At 46.2% G+C, this 24,560-nt stretch overlaps 1 protein-coding gene and 1 long non-coding RNA gene across 8 annotated transcripts in view; one reads left to right on the forward strand and one right to left on the reverse strand.

The window, feature by feature from the left end:
* The first annotated feature begins 591 nt into the window (after positions 1 to 591).
* On the forward strand, positions 592 to 6,557 carry LOC116797385. 2 transcript variants are annotated; one of them, XR_004360640.1, is made up of 5 exons: positions 592 to 969; positions 3,124 to 3,235; positions 4,570 to 4,738; positions 5,117 to 5,353; positions 5,874 to 6,557. It is a non-coding gene; the product is annotated as an uncharacterized LOC116797385 (long non-coding RNA). The 2 variants fall into 2 exon arrangements; XR_004360639.1 differs by lacking the exon at positions 5,874 to 6,557 and having other exon boundaries at positions 5,117 to 5,496.
* Positions 6,558 to 6,978: 421 nt separating this feature from the next.
* The window catches only part of VPS13D (vacuolar protein sorting 13 homolog D), a 92,970-nt gene continuing 75,388 nt past the window's right edge, over positions 6,979 to 24,560 (reverse strand). For all 6 annotated transcript variants that reach the window (XM_032708832.1, XM_032708830.1, XM_032708829.1 and 3 more), the window contains 3 exons: positions 12,089 to 12,220; positions 8,341 to 8,581; positions 6,979 to 7,431 (listed from right to left, as the gene is read on the reverse strand). In XM_032708832.1, the coding sequence (XP_032564723.1) occupies positions 7,300 to 7,431; positions 8,341 to 8,581; positions 12,089 to 12,220 (505 nt within the window). In that variant the 3' untranslated portion in view covers positions 6,979 to 7,299. The remainder of the gene's footprint in view (positions 7,432 to 8,340; positions 8,582 to 12,088; positions 12,221 to 24,560) is intronic.

A 24,560-nucleotide genomic window follows, 5' to 3' on the forward strand; every position in this document is an offset into this window, starting at 1 on the left:
TTGATTTTTGGAGCTATTTTTGGCTGTGTTACTGTCTCATGCAAGGCCTAAAAGAAACTGTAGACATGGATCTACAGAGTTGTTCTCCACTAAGCAAGGAAAACAGCTTCACCCTTCCTATTTCTTAGCCCCAGGGTGGGTTCTTGATCTGACTTTGGGGGATGGGAGAGTCGTTAGTTTGAAATTTGTGCTGTCAAAAATCCTTATACAGGAAGTGTTGAGGGGCTGGGGTGACAACAACCAAAAATAAGAATGTTCTCCCCAGTATTTGAGGGAAGTTGTTTGTTTTGCAGGCAGTGGCAAGGAGAATGAAAGGATATTGAGGAAACAGAGCACAGAGATAAGGTCTCAGTAGAGGACCTCTTTGGATGACTTATAAAAATTCAGTCCATTTCCTAAGACTCCAGGCTTTTAAAGGGGAAAAAAAAAATCCCTCTTGTTTGAGATTTTCCTATAGAGGAGATATGAGGATATTTTATAGTATTAAATAAAGGGATCTAAAGTGTAATCCATACCTTCCACAGGATTCCTGGATATTCTAGTGCACTTATGGATTATTTTGGTGGTTCTAAACCATGCAAACAAGTAAGATGATGACAAGGACTGAGGCTTCTTAGTCCTGACTCTGCAGCCTGCGAAGTTCAGCCCCAAATCACCCAACAGCTCTTGTGCAGGGAGCTGCTTTACGGAGCAACCCCTGGTGCTGGATTGTTCTCACGGTGAAAAGTCTGGTGTTGGCCCAGCAGAACGAGCTCCCTGCAGAAAGAAGAGCAGAAGAGCTGCCCCTTCCCTCCTTCCTGGCAGAGCAGGTGGATCTGTGGCTGTTCCGTGTGTGCAGCGAAGCTGGCACCGACCCCCTCCTCTGCCGGCAGCCGAGGGGAAGGAAAGCTCGGCGTAACCTTCGGTGTGTTATTTATTATCACTTCGCAGCCCCCTGGAAAATGAAGTTTGGAGGCCCGTGAGCCGATGGTAACGGTGAACACTGGGAAAAGCCCGGGAATCAGCAAATCCATTGTGTTGCGCTGACAGAAAGATACTGTTACAACACACTTTAGCTGCCAACTTGCTGCAGTCACTCAATCCATCACGGTGGGCTGCGGGATCACAAGCCAGTGAAACTCAGCCTGGCGTGTTATTTTAGTCTTACATGGACTGTGAGATAAACGGGGCATGAACCGGCCCCCTGGCAGGGGGTCGACCCCCGGCGCCCTCATTAAAGTGCCAATCAAAAAGAGTAATGGGAGGGGGGATGGAAATCTGGCTCCTCCGGCCCCGCACCGCGCGCGGTCCCGGCGACTCCGGCAAGCCAAGGGAAACATTTCCCCGCTGAACAGGAGCCAGCCCTCCAGAAATGCCTCCTCCCTGCTCCCTCAGGGTCCTGCTGGTGGTGGGAACCTGTTCCTTCCTGCTGGCTGGGCAGAGCAGGGAACGGGAAGGGTCATTGCTGGGCATCCCCTGGAAAAGGTGTGGATGTGAGGGATCATTGCTGAGCATCCCCTGGAAAAGGTGTGGATGTGAGGGATCATTGCTGAGCACAACCTGGAAAAGGTGTGGATGTGAGGGATCATTGCTGAGCACAACCTGGAAAAGGTGTGGATGTGAGGGATCATTGCTGAGCACAACCTGGAAAAGGTGTGGATGTGAGGGATCGTTGCTGAGCACAACCTGGAAAAGGTGTGGATGTGAGGGATCGTTGCTGGGCATCCCCTGGAAAAGGTGTGGATGTGAAGGATCATTGCTGAGCACACCCTGGAAAAGGTGTGGATGTGCTTTCTGTGGATTCACAGGCTCCAGGACTGTGTCCATCATCAGTCAGTGCTGTGTTTTCTGTCAGAAGTGGCTCACAGTTCAATATTTGTGTGTGAAAGATGCAGTGAAACCTGCTCTCTCCTCACAGCAGTGCAGTTCCCCCCCGGGAGCATCAGTGGTCTGTGTGTGCAACAAGGTTTTTAGCAGGGCCTGTTGCAGTAGGAGAAGCCACAGTGGTTTCTAAGTAAGGGAGAGTAGTCTTAGACCAGATATAAGGAAGAAATACTTCACAATGAGGGTGGTGAGGCACTGGCACAGTGTGCAAGGTGTGAACATGGATTCTTGTGCAGTGTGGGGGTTATTTCAGAATTCCATGGGAACCTGCAGCGAGTTGATCCTGCAGGAACAGGACGATCCCGGGGTGAATGTAGAGCCAAGGCTGAGGCACATGAGCAGTGCTGAGGTGCCTGTCACTGGTGGCTGGTGCTCAAACAGGCCTGGGAGCTCTGCTTTGGCAATGGGTGCTTGTCTCTGAGACTCTGAGTGCACCTGACACTGCTGTGGGAATTCCTGTGTGGCCTGGGATGCGTTCTGGGTGGTGCACAAATACATGTTCTTGTGCACGTTGATTCCTCTGGTGTGCTCTCAAAGGAGAGGGCAGAAAGGTATCTATGAAAAGAAAGAAAGGTGAGTGAAGTTGTTTGTGCAATGTGGATTTTTAGTGTTTGAAATTGGGAAGCTCAAGGTGGGGGAGTTGCCTCTTAAACCTGCTTATAAATGTCAGCTCTGCTGTGATCTCAGTGTGATTATGACCTTGGCAGCTGTTTATTTTTGCTCTCAAGGTTTTATCAGTAGCAGAGAGTTTCTCCAGGTGGATACTGGTTTGGTTTAAAATGTTTTTTTTTTTTTTTATGGGCAGGATGAGCAGTTGGGATTAGTGTCAGTGAAGCAAAATGTACAAGTAGTAACTGGTGTCATGCTGCAAGATCAGAGAGTGACCACTGAGAGAATGGAATGAGTTTGTGCTGTCTCTATAATCCTTTGAAGCCTCTTAGTGCCAGTGCTGTTACCACCACAAATACAGATGTGTCCTGGCACAGAAGGTAGTGCTGAATAGAATTTCACGTTTCTGGGATGTTTATCTCCAATACTGTTTCCTCCATACTTTGAGATTAAAATAAATCCTGAAAAAAGGATGAATGGAAGGGCCTAGAACTGCACCTTGGCAGAGGGGGAACATCCCTGGTGGTGCTCCTGGTGCTGGAGCTGCTGTGTCAGGGGTCTGACCTTCCCAAGAGCAGGCTGAGGGGGAGTCTGGGCCTGTGAATGGTGGGTCATTTTAAAGAGTTGATTATTTTTTTTCTTCCCTCCAAGCCTCCACGCAGACACATGTTTTTTGCTACATCATTATTTTGATACCCGGTGGTTTGTTCTGCTGGTTGTGGGTTGTTTGCCAAGGGCCTTGGAGCAGCAGAGCTCAGGAATGGTGAGTCACCCTCCCAGGGCAGAGAAAATGTTTGCTTTTGCGGTGTCTGGAGGGCTGAGGGATGGCTGGTATGATGGATTTCTCTTTTATTTGTTACAATTCCTCTCCAGCTGCAGCGTGCAGGGGACTTTTTTTTTTTTTTTTTTTGCTGGCATTTTCAGAAACCATTGTTCTGCAGCTCCCGTAGCAGCCCTTGTCCTTTGGGTGACCCGGCCATTTATCCAAAATGTAAATGCACATGGAAGCTGTTTACTTCTCTCGTGGCCTTCCAGTGCTTTTGAGTCAGCCCAGAGCAGGCCGGAGGTACAAGGTTGTTTTTACCCACCAGGAGAACACGTTGTGCTGGGCCCAGGGGCAGGGGCTGGAGTGTCAGATGCAGGGAATAAAACAAAAATAAACCCAAACCACAGCCAGCAGACCCCGTGTGACACTGGAGCCTGATGCTCTGAGGCAGCACAAGCGTCCCCAGGCCCTGAGCAGAGCTGACCCAAAGCAGCTGCTGCTCCCATGGAGCTGCAGTTTGCTCCCAGATATTTGTATTTCTGGCCCAGGATGTGCTGTGGTTCTACTGAGCAAAACACCAGAAAAAAAAAACAAAACCCATGACTATTTTTTCCCCAGTGTTTGTCACTGGTTAATCAGTAACCTTTTCTTTCTGGCAGGAATCCTTGTAGGATTCCGCCCTCTCCTGCCTGTGAGGCACATGAAGGGCTGGTCCCAGTGCCCACCTGCTGCTGGGGTTGCCTCACATTCTCCCAGTCCAGAAAATCTGCTGCTGGAGAACCATGAAAAGTCTTTGGTTCAGTCAAACTGCTTGGTGGCCTCTTAATATCTTCTCAGGCAGCTGGGTTTGTGCTGCCCTGAGCCCTTTTTCAAAGCTGTCAGACCAGCAGCTGTAAGAAATGGGCTGCAAGAAAGTCAAACCAGTAACAGGAGTGGGGAGCTGGAAGTGGTTTGTCCCAGCCCTGCATTTGATAAAATTAAGGATCATAATGTGGAGTCAGAGTGTGCTGTCAGCTGGAATGCTACAGCAGTACTGGAATCTGAAGCTCTGGGCACATTATTTTTTTTTTTTTCCAGAAAAATAAGTTCCTTCTTTGTAACAACTCTGCCTTTAGGAATAGAGGAGTTTGGAATACAGCCTTTGCTTTCCAAGAGAACTTTAAATGTATATTTGGTGTGTTTGTATATATTAAAAAGGTAGTACAGAAGCATAGACATGCACTGTTATTCTTTGTTAGAAGAAAAGTTGTGTAAGTGGACTTTGAGCAACTGTTGACTTAATTGTGTGTTTTAAGTTTGCTTTTTTTTCTTTTTCCCAAATATCTGTGCAGCAGCCTGTAAGCTGAAGAGTGTCACTGAAACCTGCTTTTTCAGAGGCCAAGTACCACAGGTGAAATCATTGTGACCAGCAGATTGAGGCAGGTTCCTCTGAGGAGAAAAAAACAGAGCAAGGGCCTGGAGGAGTTGTCAGCTGAGTGGGCTCTGCAGTGTAGGAAGCAGGTTGGTACTAAACTGTGTTTTAGAGAGAAAAAGAAGTAAAAAAAATATATATATATATATATAGTTGGGCTAAGACCTTAAGATATTTTACTGAAAATAGATAAATGTTAAAGCATCCTGCAAGTCCAAGGAATGAGCAAATAGATCCAAAGGTCCCTGTCACTGGGAAATGTATGACTGTTTCCTGGGTTTGAGATGTGGCCCATTTAGCCACTTAAGCTTCTCCCCACAAAAATGTTAAGCACTGCACTGCTCTGGAAAACAGCCCTGGGGACTGGAGCTGCTGGGATGTATCATCACAGTGATTTACTGGGAATCTGTTCAGGAGCAGAGGAGGAGGATGTTGTTCACATTTGCCCCGTGCTCATCTCCGTGCAGGAACACCTCACCATGGAGACCCTGTTGGAACCAGAACTGTCCATGATCCAGGAATGATGGCAAGGGAAGGGGTATTTCACTGGGAACAGCCCACAGTGAGATGCAGAGGGACACTGAGAACCTCACCCCTGGCTTGTGCAAAGTGTCTAAAAGTTACTGAGTTTCCTTTTTTCCGGTTTCTTCTGGGACTTTAGGAAGTGATGACATTCCCTTCCTGGAGAGGCAGCACGTGCACAGGTGAGTTATCTCTGGGCAGGGGAATCTGACCTGACTGCACAGTCAGTCACTGGGCAGGGGAGGTTCCAGCAATGACAGTGGTGACATGTTCCCTGGATTTGTACACCTTGGCAGGAGCAGGGGATTGACCATGGTGTGCCAGGGAGAGAGGACAGGAGGAGAGGGAAGGGAAGGAGAGGATAATAAAGTGGAGGAAAGGGGAATAAAAGGGAGGACAGGAAAAGGGAGGGAAGGACAGGAAAGATAGGAAAGGATGGGAAAAGGAAGGGAAAGGGAGGACAGGAAAGGGAAAGAAATGGATGTGACAGGAAAATAAAGGAGAGGAGAGGACTGGGGAAGACAGGAAAGGGAAGGGGAGTAGCGGAAAAGGAAGATAAAGAGAGGAGCTGCCACCACCCACATGTCACACGTGTCACTTCCATGTTGTGTGTGAGGCACCTCTTTCCCACTTAGAGATGGTTCTTCCTTCCTGCCCCTGCTGAGCTGTTATGTCACCTACTCTTTGTTACACTTGGAACAGGTTTTTTTACACAAATGAGATCCATTGGCCACTGTGGCTCCCTGAGTTCAGAGCACTCCAAGGGTGACTGTTCAACCACTGCTCTGCTGTTTGCACATCATCTCTGCATGAAATGGTTACAGACCCCAAGGATCCAACCCATCCCTGTAAATGCTCAGCACGGCACAGAACTGCTCCTTGTTTTCCTTCCCCCTCCCTCCAGCAGGCAGGTATTTTACACGAGTTCACAACTGGTTTCATTCTAACCTTCAGTACCAAAATATTCCCATGTGCCTCTATGAAAGGACTTTACTTTCAAGTTAATCTTTTAAAGCTGCAACTCAAAGGTTTACTGAATAACTAGAGGTTTACCTTAAAATTTAGGTTACTCAGCATTACAGGGAAGTTGTACCTTCACACCAAAACCTGGCTCCTCCAGGGAGTGACACTGAGGGTTCCAGTTCCTGTGGGTTTAAGGTGTTAAAGGACACTCATTCCTCATCTTCAGCGTGGTTATGGTTAATGAGACAAATACTGATTTGATGTACAACGTTGGAAAAAAAATGTTATTTTTATTATTTTAAAACTTTACTTTTGAAGATGTTGTTGTGAAGTCAAACAAGCTGGTGATTTCCTCTCCCCCCCCCTTCCAGGCACTACTCCCCCCAGCTCCAAACCCTCCCTGCATCTGAGAGAGGGGAAAACCTGAACTTAGAGATTCCATTTCCAAGGCTCCTCCCTTCAACTGTTTTAGAAACAAGTCAGAAGAAGGAGCCTTGAGGTGCACACTGTGAATACAAAACTGAATTAGTTAGTCCTCACTGTAATATTCACCAAAATGCAATTTTTGTTTTAAAAAAAGAGGCTGACATTTCAGTGGAACACCAGGTCTCTGTGCACTCACCTGTACTAGTGAGTTAGGAGAAAAAAACCCAACAAAAATCTCATTAAACTACCCCAACCAATTCTCCCCTCTCACAGTGTTAAAGCTCCAAACCACAGGCCACCTGTGCTCCAATAGCTGAAATTAACTCTTAATTTTATGTTTTAAATGTTTATCTACTTTCCTGCACTTTGAACAGCAGTTTTCTCAAGGGAAAAAAAAGACAGAGAGAGAGAGGAGGGCTCGTGTCAGGTAGTGCAGTAGACTCAGTAGAGCTCCTTTAATTTCTTTACACAGTAAACAGACTTGTATTTATACCAACACCCGCCTGCCCGCTCCTATTTACATGGACACTTGTACATATATACATGTTAGCAAAATACAGGGCTTCTCCCAGACCCAAAGCTGTGTCAGCTACACCTCTGTTACACACCTAGTGCTTGAAAAAGAAAAGCCACCTCTCCTGTTTTCACTAAATACTAAAATTATATATTTTTTTCCTTCTCAGTTCTGGCTCCAGCCTGGTGCTTGCAGGTCACTCTGGCAGTGAGGAAGTGGGTTTTTTCAAGAGTCCAGCTCGAGTTGTTCTTGGTTTTCACTGAGTCTCAGCATCAGCTGCTGCTCGTAGTAAAGGCTCTTTGCATAGTTGATTTCTTGAGACAGCTTTACTGCCAGGGCTTCTGATTTCACTTTCACCTGCAGAAAGAAAGGGGATTTTCGTTTCCTGCCATCAGCTAAAGCAGAAGAGATTTTAGGTTTGAAGTGAGGAGCCGAAAGGTGTCAGTGGAGATCCCTGCTCAGTGCTGAGGCTGAGGAAGAAGAAGCAAGTGGAGCACCAGGTGCACACAGACAGGTACTCAAGGGTGAGAGCAGGAACATCTTACATATCTGAGGTTGTTTCCTTTGCTTCCCCTCCTACCTTTTATCTGGCTGCTCTGTTTGGAATGTAAACTGCCTTGGGTCAGGGGTGAGCTTGTAACTGGGCCTGTAAAACAGCCCCTGAGCAACTACTGTAATGGCACAAAAAGCCCTGTAATGGGCTTTAGAAGAGAAAGCCTTGATTAACTTTTATATGCTTGACATAAACACTGTTTCCAGTCTTAGAGACCTCACAGCAAAAAAAAACACTACAAGCAGGAGATGAGTAAAAAGCCAGCAAAGTACCCAAGTTCCATTGATGTGGTAAAGTTAAAAGCCTTTCATAGGTAAACACATGTTCCTTCCTGTTACTTTTCTGCCTGAAGGAATAGTTTAGGGTTTGCCTTTCTTTAGCTTTCTCAGGAGTTTAGGGAGTGCCTGAAGTTGGATATTAGGAGAAGGTGGCTGGGCACTGAACAGGGTGGCTGGGCACTGAACAGGCTCCCCAGGGCAGCGGTGCCAGAGCTCAAGGAGCGTTTGGACAACGCTCTCAGGGACAAGGTGGGATTGTTGGGGTGTCCTGGGCAGGGCCAGGAGTTGGACTGGATGATCCTGGTGGATCCCTTCCAGCTCAGGATATTCTGACTCTTTCAACCCCACACTCACTGAAACCTCAGCACAGCTGTTCCAGTGCTGACGGAGCAAACCCTTGGGGCACACGAGGGGAAGGAGGTGCCAGGAGCTCACCATGGGTCTCTGCTGGGAGGGGCCTGGCATGGCCACCCCGCTGCTCGTGTTCACAGCCTTCTTGGTGAGCTGGATGTAGACGTTGCCGTGGTCCTTGGACACCAGGCAGTGGTACAGGTCATCATACCTGACCTCCAGGAAGATGGCATCGCGGTCCGTGTAGTCCCCGCTCTTGAGGAAGTACACGGCCTTGGAGGAGATCAGCACACAGTAGCTGTCGATGTTCTCCACTGCTATGAAGCTGCAACAAAGGGAAAAAACCAAAAGTTATTAGCTTGGAGCTAAAACCACCAAACTAACCCATGTCTTCACCTGTTTTGAGTGACCTCCAGGAGCGTGTCAGAAGATGCAGCAGCGTAACATGTACGACTCATCTGTGTTTAATTTAGGCAGTTTAAAAGTGGAGCTGACGAAGGACCCTCTCCCCTAGTTATAAAAAGATCATGCTGTAAATCAAATATTAGTGCTAAATGCCTGGCAGCCAGCTTTGGGCATTACAGGGGCACATAAAAATGTCCTTTGACAAGGTTTAGGAAGAGTAATTTCCTTGCACTGAAGCACTGCAAGTCCTAATGCTGAAGCTTAATTGCAACCAACTTCAGTTCCAGAGCTGCTACGTGAAAGGTGTGCAGACATTTATGATGGGAGCATTATCCTTGTCCACACTGTAACCCTCCTGTGCTTCCCTGGTCCCCCTTCAAAACACAAAATAAGCTGAACCTGCTGCTGGGATCAGTAGCAGAAAAGAGAAATTAGCTGTTTAACACGGGGTGAGAGGTTAAGCAGCAAACAGGTTTCCCCAGGGAGATTAGGCTGAGTGATGAATAGGAAGAGGGAGAGAAGAGTGAGTCAGGAATACTGAGAGTTATGATGGCTGAAAAGGCTGGGGTGTAAAAAAATAACCATAAGAGATGCAAAAGTGCAATGGATGTTGCACACACAAATGCTTCTCCCCCACTTCTGATTTACTACTGAAATGAGCCTCATTAGTGGGGTTTTTAAATGCTGAAAAATTCAGCAACTTGAATTTGAAATAATAACTGGATAGAATAATGGAGTGCTAAATAGAGTAATAAAGCTCTGCCAACAGCCCCAGGGTTGAAGCACTGTAAAAGGAGGATTCTCCTGCTGTCAGGCAGGTTCCCAATCCCTGCCTTCTGAACCACTGCTTATCCAAACCTGAGTGCTGCTGTCCTCAGACATCCTGCAAAACACTCCACTGCCTTGGAAACCCAGGGAGTTTGTCACTACTCAGTGTTTTTGGTGGCAGAGAAGCCTCTCATCTCCAAACCCACCCCTGGCTCTGCCATTTAAGTAACACTGTGCACAAACCACTCTGAGCTGTAGCCAAATAAACCCATAGCTATAAATGGAACATTAGTAGCCAAAAATGTGGCAAGAGGTCAGGTCATGGTTTCTTTTTGTGGTGTAAAAGGGTAGCTCCAGCAATTTTGTATTCCCAGTCCTCTCAAAGACACTGTTCTGCACTGAACTTGCCTCTCCCTCCTCACTCCCCTCACACTGAGAAAGGTGCCCCCACCAATTCCAACCCACACCATCATCTCAGTGCTGACAACCAGCCTAATTATAAAGGGCCTGTTAGAGCTTTGCCAGCTCTACCCTTGGACAAAGCTCCAGCATAGGATAAATGAACTGTGTTCCTTTAAGCAAAACAAACTGGGAAAAACCAGGGAATTTCAGCTCAAAGGAGCCCAGGTGAAAGACAACATTAACAGAGGCCCGGAAACCAGCAGCTGCCCCGCAGTTTTCTACCAGAGTTCAAACACTTCAGGGGAAGGTTCTGCCTTTGAAATTAGTTAAATAGGATGGAGAGTGACATTTTTTATGAAGTGCCACAGAAAACTTAATTTAGACCCGGAGCAGCACTACAGCTGCAGGGGAACAGCCTGGCCAGGCACATCAAACACCACAGGGTTTCCCAGAGAGCCCGGATCCGACGGGGTCACGGTGCCACCGGGGACACAGGGACATCCATGGGGAGCAACTGGGCACCAGCAGCTCCTCCAGAGTCCAGGGGAAGCACCTGGGCAGTGGGACTGCAGGCTTGTGTTTGCTCCACAAGAACAACAGATGATGTATCTACTTTCCCAACAAGACTTTTACTGGTGTCATGTATATATTGTGAGGAATGGAAACAGAGGTCAGTGATTTAATGGAGAAGCCCAGAAACATTAGCTAATTTGTAGTTCAAGCTCTACATTTTGTTCTGAGTTTGAGTCATGCATCATTACCCCTCTGCTCTTGCCAACTGTTACTTTCTTCTCAGTGTCTAGTTCTCAAAACAGGTATTTTTAAACTTTTCAGATACTACTGAGAGATACAACTTTTTAATTTTTTAAACCTATCTACACTATTAAAAATATCTCAAATTAATAAAATGAAAAATTAAATGAAACATGATCCAGTAGAACAAAGTAGAAGCAACCAGATCTCTGGAGAATTTGTGGGGTTTTTAACAACATCAGGAAGTAATTACACAATATTTTCCAGAAGTGAAACAGCGAGCCTAACTGGAAAAAAATGTGGAAACATTTAGTTAGAACAGTAGAGCAAGGTATTAAACCCCCTTTTATGGATTTAACTCTGAAGGAAAATATGCAAATAATCAGGTCTTTAAATGTGTTTCTGATTATGATACTAGGATAAAAGTCAGAGGCATAATTTTGTACTTATTTTCCATGACAAGAAACACTGTGTTCCTGCTGAATGATGTTCCTGATGGCAAGAGTCACAGTGAATGAACAGTGGGACTCGATGACAAAGCCCACTGCTCTGCTATGGATCTTTGTTGGTCACAAATTGCTCTTTCCATTCCCCCTTCCTGAGAGCCAGCCAGGCACAAAGACCCTGGAATGGGATGGGAACAGGATAAACCAAGTGTAAACTCACAGAGCCACAAGCAAGTGGCAGACTGCAAACTCTTCCTCACAGAACCTGGAGTGTCCCATGGCTTCAGACCTGCCCAGGGACACTGGGGACACCGAGGGACCCTGCTGAACTGGCACCTCCCTCTGCAGCTCCACCATCAGCAGTTCTGCCCCTTTGCCTTGGCACAAACTTTGATGGGAGACAGAACAGTGTCTGACACTCCCCACTGACCCAGCTGAGCAGTAACTGTGGTGGAGACCAGTAAGGGATGAATGCTGCCTTCAGACCCCCATCCAACAAACTGACCTCTCCTGTACAATCAGGGAATCCTGAAGGTTGGAAAAGCCCTCTAAGATCATTGAGTCCAACCATTCCCCCAGCACTGCCAAGGCCACACTAATCCATGTCCCCAAATGCCACATCTACTTCTTTTAAGTCCCTCCAGGGATAGGGTCTCCACCACTGCCCTAGTGCTTAACAACCATTTCCATGAAGAAATATTCCTGATATCCATTCTAAACCTCCCCTGGCACAGCTTGAGGCCATTTCCTCTCATCCCCTCCCTTGTTCCCTGGGAGCAGAGCCCGACCCCCCCCAGCTCCCCCCTCCTGTCAGGGAGTTGCAGAGAGCAAGAAGGTCCCCCTGAGCCTCCTTTTCTCCAGGCTGAGTCTCCCCAGCTCCAGATCCTTCCCAGCTCTGTTCCCTTCTCTGGGAACACTCCAGCCCCTCAGTGACCTTGTGGTGAGAGACCCAAAACCCAACGTGTGTCTGTGTGCGTGAAGCACTTTTAGCCCCCGTTCCCCACAGACACGACAGTACAAACAGAGCAGTTTAAATGGCTGTGTCAGTCAGTACTCACAACTCATCCTGGATGTTGTCTGTCAGCTTGAAGAGCTGCTCCTGTCCCTCTGCTTGGCTCTCCAGGTAGCGGGGCAGGAGCCCCTGGGGCCCCCGGCAGCACCGCGGCTTCCGCACTCGCTCCGCCTGCGTCCTGCACGAGAGACACACAGGTGACCTGGGGCAGCCCTTTGCCTCCCACTGACACCTGTCAGCACTCAGAGCTCTGCTTATTTTGAAATACAAGGTGTGACAAAGCCTTCAAAAATCCAAGGTCTTCACAGACAAAGCATATGGATCCTGTAAGACCTGCTCTGGAAGACGTGGCACTGGGTGGTTCTCCAACTCCAGAAAGTGTCTGCAGTGGCTAAAGGGAAGTGGCTAAATTAACAGGAAGAAGCAACCTAAACTGAGTCTACTGTCTGTAGACTTGAGATCTATTTATCAGCAGAGCTTTACTGATTTGACTGTTTCTTCTCAGTGCTCTGCAGAAAATAAAAGTATATCAACCTAGAGAGAGCTCACACTGATGGACAGTGCCAGCAGACTGCAAACTGAAGGGTTGTGGAAACAGGAAAGTGCAGTTAAATTAAGACAAAAGAAAAATCCTCATTAATTACCATCTCCATAGCAGGGCTTAACACACTTTACCTTTCTGAGTGTCTATTAGAAAATGGCAATAACAAAGGCACACACTTGAGGGCTGACAGACATCAGAGGTCGGTATTGACCACAGCACTGCAGGCTTGGTTCCTCCCTGAGCAGTATTTTGTTAAAAAATAATACTCTGAATTCCTTCAAGCTCCTGGAACGCCCTGCCCCTGAAGAATTGTGTTACAGGCTGCCGAGCCCCGTCCCTTCCCAGCAGCATCACTCTGGGGCTGCTCCCTGCTATTTCATCCCTCTTCCAGGCTACTGCTGTTACTGATTTCCCAGCCAAATGCACCATTTTGGATTAGTGCTCCCTGCTTCCTATCCTGACTCTTTGTAAAGACCCTGCACGAGGAACTGCCTCCAGCCTTTCTGATCCAGAGCCTTGGGCAGAGTCCCACAGACCATCACCTTTGCTTTTGAAGCTGCTCAGCATCACACACAGAGCATTTGCCTTCTGCTCCTTAGACTTCTTAGATACACCTCTCCTGCCCCTTGGGTTTCTTAGATGTGAGCAGGATTCACCTGTACACACTGTTGTCTTTCTGAACCTACACCAGAAATGAACAAACACATGCCTGTTTTTACCTATTAAAACTCTTACAAAGCAGTAAACCAAAGTATGTGTTTGCCTCCATGAACTGGAAAACGTTGAGGCGAAGTTCCAAAGAAATTAAAGAATTCCAACCAGTGTAATTCACATCTTGCTGCTTGTCCAACTTCCTAACTTCTCAAAGCAGGAAAAGGGCAAAATATGACTGATCCAAGAAGCCTCCATCAACTGTTAAAACCTCTCTATGCCACCCACAGCTTCTACTGACAAGTCTAAGGAGTGTCTGCAGTGTAAGGTGGGTTTTAATTAACTACTGGCCAGTCAGTAACATTTTGCTGAGACATTTCCCATCCTTTTTTCAGGAAGGTTGGATAAGCAGCCCCATGGGAGCGAGGAGCAGCACCATGGAGCAGGTTTTACATGAACCATCCTTCAGATAAACATTGACCTGTGCCATCTTCTCTATGTTCTGTGGTACCTTGAGAGGAGGGATCTGAAGCACTGCAAGCAAGACTACCCTAAAAATGGGAATAAAATAGGGCCTTTTAATCCCATAGGAACTAGAACAACTGTGAACACTGGTTTCTAATATTTGGCTTAAAGCAGGTCAGAGAGGAAGTACCAGTACTACAAAGGTACTGAGCACCACTGGATTTCTGGAAGGTTTGGCAATTCTGAGCTGTGGTTGGTTTTAGGGTTTGGTTTTTGTTTTTAAATGGAAGAAGCACTTCAGAGTACAAGTACAGTGCTTGCTGTCCCCTCCATGCTCAAACATTCATGCTGGTGATAACAGATCACTCCCATCTCGGTGATAAGGTCGGCAGCTTTCCAACCCAGTGCCACTGGTTCGAGCCTAAACTGCTTTGATTTAGTCCATCACCCCCTTGGCAAACTGCTCTGTTTGGTCTGCACAGCTAAAAACATTCCACACCACTTGATTTTTTTAATCTAAAAATTTGTTCTACTGTCTCAAGTTACGTTCTGTAAATAATAAGCAACGCTGATGAAATCCCCAAAGCTGCAGATTTGTAAAGCAGAGCGAGTGGTGGTGCCCACATCTGGGTCCCATTACCCAGGCACTCAGCAGATCTGCTGATTCCTTTTTAATAAGCACACAAAGGCAATACAAGGCAGGAATGCCCTCTCGTCTGCCTGGCACAGCAGGGAGTGGTGCTGCTGGATGGAGCCACAGAGGGCTTCCAGAGGGTGTCGGGAGGTTGAGGCCAACACAGAGCTGTGCCCTGCTCACAGCTGAGCTCTGGAGCTCTCATCCAGCTCACTGGGCACACTGGGAACCAGTGCACAGCCTTAAATGGAGGTCGAGGCCAACACAGAGCTGTGCCCTGCTCACAGCTGTGCTCTGGAGCTCTCATCCAGAGCTGGGCACACTGGGACCAGGGCACGGCCTTAACTGGTTGGTGTTTGCTCAGCAGTTCACAGAATCCTTGGGGTTCAGCTGGCCAGTTTTAAGCCAGAAGTTTTGTAATCAAACAACACCAACCCACTGATGAAGGAAGTGGTCAGGTATTATTAATTATTTACCAACTTAGGTTGAGAAAACTCTGTAAGACACATCACAAGTTTTCCAGAATCCCCTGTCCTTGTTCCCTCCCTCCACATTTATCCCTACCGGGTACCCACCCATCAGGTTCACACCACCAGGTCTGCACATGTGATTCCTGCAGAGGTGCATAAATACACAGTGGTTTTTAAGAACAGGAACTGTTACTCATCTTTGAGGGTCTTCTGGACTTAAAAAATTTCCCTGAAGTGTACCCAGACTGCCCTGACAGAAACCTTAAAAATAAAATTCAGAAGGCATCAAACTGTGTGTATTAACAGATGCTGGTCTGTTAAAACAAACCATCCTGCTTCTAAAATGATTTAGAAATTATTTACAAATTTACATCTTTCAGTTTCCTCAGTATCACACCCAGAATAATTATTCACAATGAAACAACTTTAGGAAATGTAGCAACTTCTCCTGAGAGAAAATACAAGGACAAACCCCATGACTGACACATTAATCATTAGACTTTTCATTTAAAATATGTATCTGGGGAATCTCTCATCTGTCCTCTGGGTAAGAGAACAGCACTGGCAACTACAGATCTGTTCAAAAACCCAACCTGAGCATGGACACCCCAAATCCTGCACAAACAACAGCTCTCAGTGCAAGGAGATGGAATTCTGACACCTGAAATTAATATTTAATGGACCAGGCTCCTCACAGAGACCCCACCTGCCTGCACCCAAACCCCAGGGCCACACCTGGGTGTGCCCCCAAACATGGGCACCTTCCCAAGGGATCCTGGGCCCCAGGGCTCTCCCCCACACTCTCTAGGAATCATTTCCTTCAGCCAGACCCAGTTCATGCTGCCAAAACTTCAACAACTGTCACCAGCAAAGGTGTGTTCCAGTCTGACCACCTTGTCAGCCCAGCCCAGTGAAGCAGTAACTGGTTCTGGTACAGCTCAAAATCAGTCAGTGTTTCCATTGTAAACTTGTTTTTTCAGGTTTGCATAAAATTTATTGCCAAAAGCCTGCTCTGGGCTGTAACCTGGCATACTGACTTCCAGCCTGGGAACAGTTTTTATCCCCTTGTAATAATTACAAACCAACCTTAATTCAAACAACGGAAAATGGCAGGTACTGTAAGAGACAATTTTCAATAGCTGCTGGCTTTTTCAAGAAATAATGTCAAACTGTTCCTTACTCGGCTCTGGGAAAAGTCTGGTTCCTAAATACAGGGAGTGCTTTGTCTGAGGGGGCTTCAGTGCATTTCAGACATTAAAGGTGACTTAATCTGATAAGGTGATTCTGTGATTCTATCTTCTACCATAAAATACACAACTAAACTACCTGACACACTTGCTGGAGTTCCAGACTGACCTGCACCTGCAGCCTTCCAATGGGATCACCATCCTATGCACATGAGGTCCATGAAATGCAGGACAGTGCTTGTGTCAGACGTGATGTGAGGACACCAAAGCAAGCACACTCAGAAGTGCCAGAGCCAATTAAGTGCTGAACAATGTCTGCCTTAAAAACTGAGCTCCAAACTCAGCCACCACAGCCACCAACTCCTGATGCTGCAGCTGTACCTGGGGGGCACACGGAGAACAAAGAACAGACGTGTGCCACGTCTGACAGGGGCTGTCTGCACATCACACCTCTGCACAGCACCAAAAAGCCACAATTTCCACAAATCTTTCCTCACTGGTGCACTCACTTTGTTTCACGTGCTGACCCCCTTGCAACAAGCAGGAACGTGCCCTGAATTTCCTTTGACAGCAGGATTTCCTGGGCCAGGTCTCAGCGTTCGAGATTAGGCCTTGGGCCTCATCTCAGGAAAACCTGTGGCAGCCTGGATTCCATGTTCCCTTATTGAGGGAGTCCCTGGTGACTCTTATTTCAAGGGCTCAGTGCACTTGCCTCCTGCCCTGTGCTGAACTTTGGGGTGCAGTTCCCAACAGGCAGGTCATTGTCTGATCCCAGAGATCCGGCACAGCTCTGCCAGGGGATTCACTCCCCGCTTCCAACACAGATGCTGTGAAGGTGTGTTCAAATGCACACACGGTGCCGTCAGCTGAGTGTTGGATTTGGCATCAGAATGTCTCCCTTAGATGCAAGAATGTGTAAAATCCTGGGCCAGACAGCTCCCTGCTGACTGCAGATCTGAGGAAGCTCATATGGGCCGTTGATTCCAGCAAACGCATGGAATATATTGTGCTTGTTAAATGTGTTCCCAAAATGCTCGTTTCAGGCAGAAACATGCAAATAAATGGTGCCTGGGGTTAAAACCTCCCACTTACAGTCAAATCCCTCCTCTTTGGAGGGATCTCCCAGCTCAGATGCTGCAGACCTTTAGCTGACCCGACGTGCCTTTAGGAAGATCCAGTGTGCTGAAGGAGCAACTGTTTATCATGGAGGTTGTTCCTGCCAGCTTCTTGGAGATGGAGCTCTTCTCCCCCTTCCCTCTTCTTTTGTACACCAGATCAAAACCAAATTGAGAACTATTCCCTGGGTTTATGGCTGTACACAACCTCGTCGGGCTCCAAGTTCAAAAGGAAGCGAGAAGGGGTTAAGAGACATGACTTAATTATGGCATCCATGTAACAAATCCAACACGTGCATAAGGTGTACGTGCTTTTATTCCAGACAACTGCCTTGCACTGACAACAGCCATACTCTGGGCATCAACCTCTGGCACTTCCTTACAACCCCCCTCTGCCTGGAACAGCTGTGCAGCAAAACCCACACTTTTCCAAGCACTTTGCCATCACCAAGCTTAAGAAGCTGACAAAACCTAACACTGCCATCTCAGCTCCCAACTCCCTCCAGACTCTTCCAGTGTGGATCACAGGAATGACTACAACTGTCACCTTAAAGTTTCCTGTCTCAAAATTATGTTGAAAAATGCTCCCATTCACCTTCTGACTCGATGTAAAAGATTCTTAGTAGGGATTTCCTGCAAACACCAATCTGGAAACAGGAGCTGAACATGCCTTAGCAAAACTAAAGTGCCCAGGCCATTACACTGCTGAGCCTCAGGGCACTGGGGAGGGTTTGAAATATTAAATCCTGTCTGCTGCCAGGCAGGGCCCTGTAGCAGCTGGAGCATTAGTCTTGTGTCTGTGCTCATAAAATCCCAGACTGGTTTGGGTTGGAAGGGACCTTGAAGCTCAACTCACTCCACCCCTTGCCATGGGCAGGAACACCTTCCACCATCCCAGGTTGGTCCAAGCCCCGTCCAACCTGGCCTTGGACACTTCCAGGGAGTCACATTTATAACAGTCCCATCAAAGCCCATCTGTGCTGGCCAAGCAATATCCAGTTGTAGTAAATGCAAACACGGTCACTTCACTTTGAGTGTAAAATACTTTGAGTATAACAGAAATGCTTCCACATTGTACTCCTGCCTTTCTGGGAAACCAAATCCACTTTGGGGAAGAAGAAACCAGGGGCCCTGCCCAGCACCAGGACAGTGACTCTGGGTGTGCATGAAGGACTGTGTGAATCAACTCTGATGACTGGATGTTTTTTCTCTTTCAGACCCTCCTTTTATGCTTCTCAGTTACTACAACTGGGGATGCAACAGGCACAGCAAAGTCCTCCAGCACAAACCTCACCCAACAAAAAGCTACTCACAAGGTTTGTTTTGATTTTTAAAGTTCACAGATGCAGGAACAATTCAGATAGGCTGGCTGTACTTACAAAACTGATAAAGAGCATTCCACATGTTAACAGCAACATTAGGTGAAAAAATTATCTATAAAAATACCAGCCACATGCTAAATGAGGTGACATCAAGGCAATAAATAGCTCCATCTGTATGAAAGAGTTTGCAGAACAACCCAGAAGACGTCCCTGAACAAAAAAAGTAACTCTGGATAACGCAGTGCTGAAAAAAAAGCACTGTGTTGGATTTTTTTTTTTTTTTGGTTAAAAAAAAAAAAATCAGTTTTACATATTTTTCTGCGATCACTTTATAAATCTGCTGCACATTAGAAATCAGACACACATGTATGTTTTCCAAGCACAGCAAGTCGAAGGTTTACATTTTAATAGCGAAGTGCCTATTTCTGAATGGCAGCAGTGTACATTACAGGCAGTGTGAGAGGGTTAAACAGGACAGCCTCGACTCTTTATAAACTTTTGCCCTCTGGATATGTACTCATTGGCTGCTGTACAAGACTCGAGCTGTATTACACGCCTTAACGATATGGTTCAACTGTCGGTCAGGCTCGGGGCTGGCGCGGGGCCAGACCGCAATCAATGGGACACAAACCTCCCCCTTTCAGATCATCACGAAGGCTCATATTATCTCCTTTTTGTCGTGCTGGTTAAATTTATGGAGCAGAACCCCGAAGCTGCATTCCTTGGCCTGGGCCGGCCCACGCGGGCCTCCCTTTGTTTGGTACTGTAAGGAGCGTGCTTTGGAGGATTGCGGGGTTGTTAGTTCAGGCACTGACTGTTTGCTCATGACTGAAATGAAAAGAGTTCAGGGGAAGGGCAAAAGGACAGCACAAGTGTAAAACCCCATCCCAGCAGGCCCTGGGCTCCCATCTACCGGCTCCAGAGTGGGACTGAACACAAAACCTCCCGGTAATGACAGGGAAAAAGTCTGTCTAGTAACAGGTAAACAGCCCTGAGAACACACCTCGCCCTGAGCTCTCCTGCTTTTCAAGTAAGCCTGTAATTGCTGCATAAATATGAACCCCGACTAAGCTGGCTCAAAGCACTGCTCAGAAGTGGTATTAGTTTTAAAGCAATGCTGTATCTCTTGGTTTGAAAATAAAACCTGTCAGTGCAAACCTGACTGGCTGCACGGTTTAATATTTCCACTGTTTTAAACACGGGGAGTAACCTCAGAGAACCTGCTGCCCTGATATTTAGGATGTAGCAAGGAATTCTAGTAAGGGACAAAATGACTGGAAATACAGCATGGAGAGAAGATCTTCATTTTGTGTAAAGTGGGTATTTCCTACATCTTTATATTTGGTCTGAGGATGGAAAAAGTCCATCTCTGAGTATGCTCAGACACTCTACTCAAAGTTGATTACTGTGGTAATTAAAGGGCACTTATTGATGCAGGTCACAAAGGATGTACAGAAACCTTTAACATAACCTGAAGGCAAAATCACCAGGAGTGAAGGCAAATGGAAAGACAACTCGACAGACTCTATTCCAAATCCACACAAGAGAAGCAAATCCATACACGGAAATCCCCAAGGACTCTCCCTGGTTGTGCCCATGGACTCATTGTTCAGCACACAAAATATCCACGCTTACCTCCACCCCTGTTAAGACCAGTAAGACATTCCCAGGAATGGCCCAGACCCGTTGTACCAGACTTCACCCCTCTGGCACCAGCAGCAGCTGTGTCAGGCCAGGAGGTCACACTGGGGAGCAGCTCCTGCCATTTGTGCCTTAGAAATGAGTAAATAAACAAATCCTATACTCCTATTGCACTACACCAGTTTCGTCTTTCCTGCTATTTTTATGAACTGAAAATCCTAGAAAATGGGCCAGAAGATTATGAAAACCCACAGAATGTGGATGAGATGTCTGTCAGTCGTGGGGCTCGAGCCCGACGGGTTCTCTGCAGAACTCAGGACATTCCAGCTGGTTTGAATAAAGCTTTTGTTCCTTGCTGAGGTGCAGACGCTCCCACCTTATCCCACCTCGTTCTGAGCAGGCAGATCTGTGAATGGAAACTGCAAATAATTTATGGCCCAGTCTTTGATGAATTTGTACTTGGTTCTCCTGATGCTAATGAATGAATATAATATTTTTTTTCTTTTCCAGAGACTCTCCAATTCTATTTTAGGAGGCACCACTGCAGGCTAGTTAAATCAGCAGCTCTCTGGAATTGTTTCCACCCAAGACAAGCGCTACACAGAATACTACAAGACAGCAGCATCCTTTAGCAGAGATTCTGTGATCTAAGAACCACATGAATACCAGAAAACATGCAACAGAGTAAAAGGTGTTCCTTTTCCCTTTTGGCCTTGGCTCCCAAAACCTTTGGCTGAAATAGAAGATAATTAGACAGAACATGCAGGCTCTAGAAATACAAGTATTTCCAGAAGACATAAAACTTTCTCCCTGTCTAGCTGCATTCCTTTGAGTTAACAGCTAAATACTGTGAAGTGGGCACACTGAGGAAGAATTCCACTTTGTGAAGCAAATGCTTCATGTCATGCTAAGTTTAAGTAGTAGAATAAATCTGTGGTAAATCCAACAAAGGATTTATCAGCTCTTTTCAGAAGGAAGTTCATAATTACTTCTATTTCTGATGGACTACACCAGGCCAACATGACAGTGCCTTGGATTTAACCGAACTGGAAAACATTAGTCACCTACTGCAAAAGTCTGTGTGTCCCAAGAAACTTCTCCATGGCCTCCAGACATGTTGCACTGGAAGGGAGCAAGTACTGTGCCCACAATGTCCATTTTCAGCCACCTCTCTTTTCACACCAGACCAGCCTAATCCAACACAACACCTTTTCCTCACTAACTCACACCTTTTCCAAAGCAGTGAGTGCCCACAGTGCCATCAGGCTGGTTCTGGTGTCTGCTCTGACCCCAGCCTGAGCAGCAGTTTAACCCTGGCTGGGCACAGCTTGCTGGGTGCAGCACCTTTTCCCAGGGCTGGAAATGCACCTGCCCTTACAGATGAACTTACCAAGGCACAGGTTAATATTTTGGGGTTGTGGAGACCACCACAGTAAGAACTCTGCATTCGTTATCTTTATGAAACTATTTGTTGCTATTAATGAATGGACATCTAAAGAAAAACACAACCTCACATTTTATGCTCAGGTAACTCCTCAGCATTGCTCACTTCAATGTTTTCCATTTTCTCCATCAGTCCTCCCCTCACAACATTCCCTTCCAGAGCCTCTCTCCCTTGACCACAGTCTGAAAGCATCCAGGGTGTCTTTCTGCCCTCAAATGTCAAGTTAAATACTAATGTTTTAATGGGAAACCCTTCTTCCTCACAGAAGAGCTGCTGGGATTTAGGATGACAGCCAGTCCCTCACAAAGCCTCCCTGTTTAATGCCAACAGATGTGTCACCAGTGGTGAACCCAGTGACTGCAGTTTTCTTAAGCCAGGTTTGTGTTCAGTTTAATACATTCTGTCACGGCAAAGCAAAAAGTTACACAAGTCTTAACTAAAGGTTTAGCCCTCCCTTTTGGGATTTAAACCATCTACAGCTTCTTTGCTAAAAGGTGGGGTGCACAAAACCCCAGAGGCACAATGTGAGGGAGCTGCAGTGAACAGCCTCAGCAACTTGAACCCTTGGGCTTGGAAAAGGGTCTTTTACAAACAGGTAAGGGGGTTGTTCTGAGGTTTTCCTCTCTCAGCCCCTGCTACTCCAAGTCTAGCTCATAATCTCCAGAGGCTCATCAGTGTAACATATGTAAAGTGTAAGACCTGTATGATTAAACATTGCCTAACCCATAATTGCTTATTTTTCCCTTAAACCTCTTATTACATAAAAACATTCCTATAGAGCAGATGTGAAAGGAACCACATCTATATAATATTAATGAAGGATTATGTTGCTGCTGTAGGTCCAAACACTGTGGTTTTTACTTCCACTCCTTCCAAATAGTTAAACTGAGTCAAGGTCAAAAAAGGGGACAAAGACAACCAACCCTAGACAACTGAGTGCTCCAAATATAAATGGTCTCTGGTATTGCAGACACTTAGAAATAGTCTCCTGGAAACATTATTCAGACATACAGTGGGTATTTGCAATAATGCACAAAAAAGTGTTAGAGTTTGGTACCTGCTGTAAAACCAAATCCCACTCAACCCTCTAAAAAGGAAAGAGAGAGGGATATGTCAGTGCAGATTTTCCAAATCATCTGGACTTTTGCTGGCCACAAGCAATGGACAATGTAATGTTCTAGAAACTCTGACATTTTTATACATGTGGCTTTAGAATTATAGGCTCTGCAATAAAATATGATTAAGCAAACTCAACGTTTTAAAGGTTCATCTTTCTTTTACTGCATCCTGTGGATTAAAAAAAAACATGAAAACTACATGTATCAGAGTTATTTTCTTCAGTCATGCATTGCAAATTCTGCTTTATTGTGAAGAACAGAGCCTGTGCTTCCAAGGAATTGTCCTTCAGCTCTTTGTTCCAGTGGAGGAAGGCAAAGGGAACAAACTGTGAGATTTCCAGCCTGTCAGTGCTGGAGGAGGGCACAGGGGAAAAAACCTCCTCCCTGTATTTCTTTCTCACACAGAAGTTCTTGGTTGTAACTCCACTCTCCTTTATTTCTAAAGTCATATCCCTTTCAAAATTATATTTTTATTTCTTGAAAGAATAAGTTTTATTAATTAAAGGTTGACTTCTTTATGATTAGTCACTGTATGAGCATGTAGAGCTTCAGAAGTACAGTGAAATGCAGGGTGGAACTGCACTCCATCCTCAGTTCTCCTGATTTTAGGAGCTCCAGAAGAATCACCACAAGTCTCAACTGCTTGAATTCCTCCTATGGAGCTTTAAGAGGAAGTTGACTTTCCCCTTAAGAAGAGTGAGCATGCAAAGCAGTCTTGACAGGATTCCACTCCCAGGCAAAGAATCACTTGAGCCCTCTCTGACAAAAAGCCCTCCTAGTTCCTTGATGTACAGCATGAGACGTGTGCACTTCCCTCATCTGAGTCATTCCTTTGCAAAGTAAAACCTGAGGAGAACCAAAAAAACCCCCCAACACATTCCTACAGAGAGCTATAGAATAGAAAACCAGGGTTACAAGTACAAGCCAGAAGTGTCTCATGGCAGATAGAAGCACTCCTTGAATAGGCAAAGGGAACAGAGAACCACTTTCTGTTTATGCTAAAGGGCAGCTTCATTTATTTAGAAATCATTTCAGGTTTTGGTGCATTTTCATACAGAAATGGATGTTTTGAGATGAAATCAGCCTGTTTTGAGATGAAACGTGCCTGAAGAGGCACAGGGCTGCAGTTTGGGGAACTACTTCTCCCACAAGGAAATCCACATTTACTGTAAGTAAATCAACAATGAAGAGGAGACGCTTCAAGAGCAGTGCCAGGTTCTCCAAATGAACTACAGCAGGTTACCAGTGATAAAATAAAACTTAACAGAAGAACACTGAGCAGGTGATACTTGTCACAGTAAAAGAAGCATCTACTGAGGTGCTGAAAAATGTGCAGACAAAACCCCAGGCTTGCTTAACTTCAAGGATCTAGTGATGTGAAACTAAATCTGGAGGACAAATAAGGAGGTGTTTAAAACTCCAGTGAGGACAGTGAAGTACTAAAGGACCTGAAGAGGTCAGAAACATGGCAGGAAATTAAATGGGATTCAACCTGCAAAATTGCAACCTGGTTCATCTGGGGAAAAATAATCCAGAAGGCAAATATTAAATGACAAGGAGATAGCTGCAAAGCAGTAAAATAAAACAAAACATAAAAAAACCCCCCTCCTGGGTTGGGAGAACAGCAAGCAGAAAACTAGATATCCATTTGCAATGTGATAGGGCAGTAAAGGCAGCCAACACAATTCTGGATGGCTTGGAGAGCACAGCCTGGCTCTCTTTTCACACCACACTGATGGCAACCTGCACACTGGGGGGATTTCAAAGCTGCTCCATAAAAGCAGTGGAACAACCCAGACAGTAACAGAGGAATGGAAACCCATAAGATCCAGTTGGACAGAGGATGGGAGGTTGGGCTGATGCTGAGGAAAAGCCCTTGGCTACAGTTGTGCAAGGGCTGGGACAAACAAGCTAGAGCAAGAGCAAG

This window comes from Chiroxiphia lanceolata, chromosome 22 (genome assembly GCF_009829145.1).
Source record: "Chiroxiphia lanceolata isolate bChiLan1 chromosome 22, bChiLan1.pri, whole genome shotgun sequence".
Classification (NCBI taxonomy): Eukaryota; Metazoa; Chordata; class Aves; order Passeriformes; family Pipridae; genus Chiroxiphia; species Chiroxiphia lanceolata.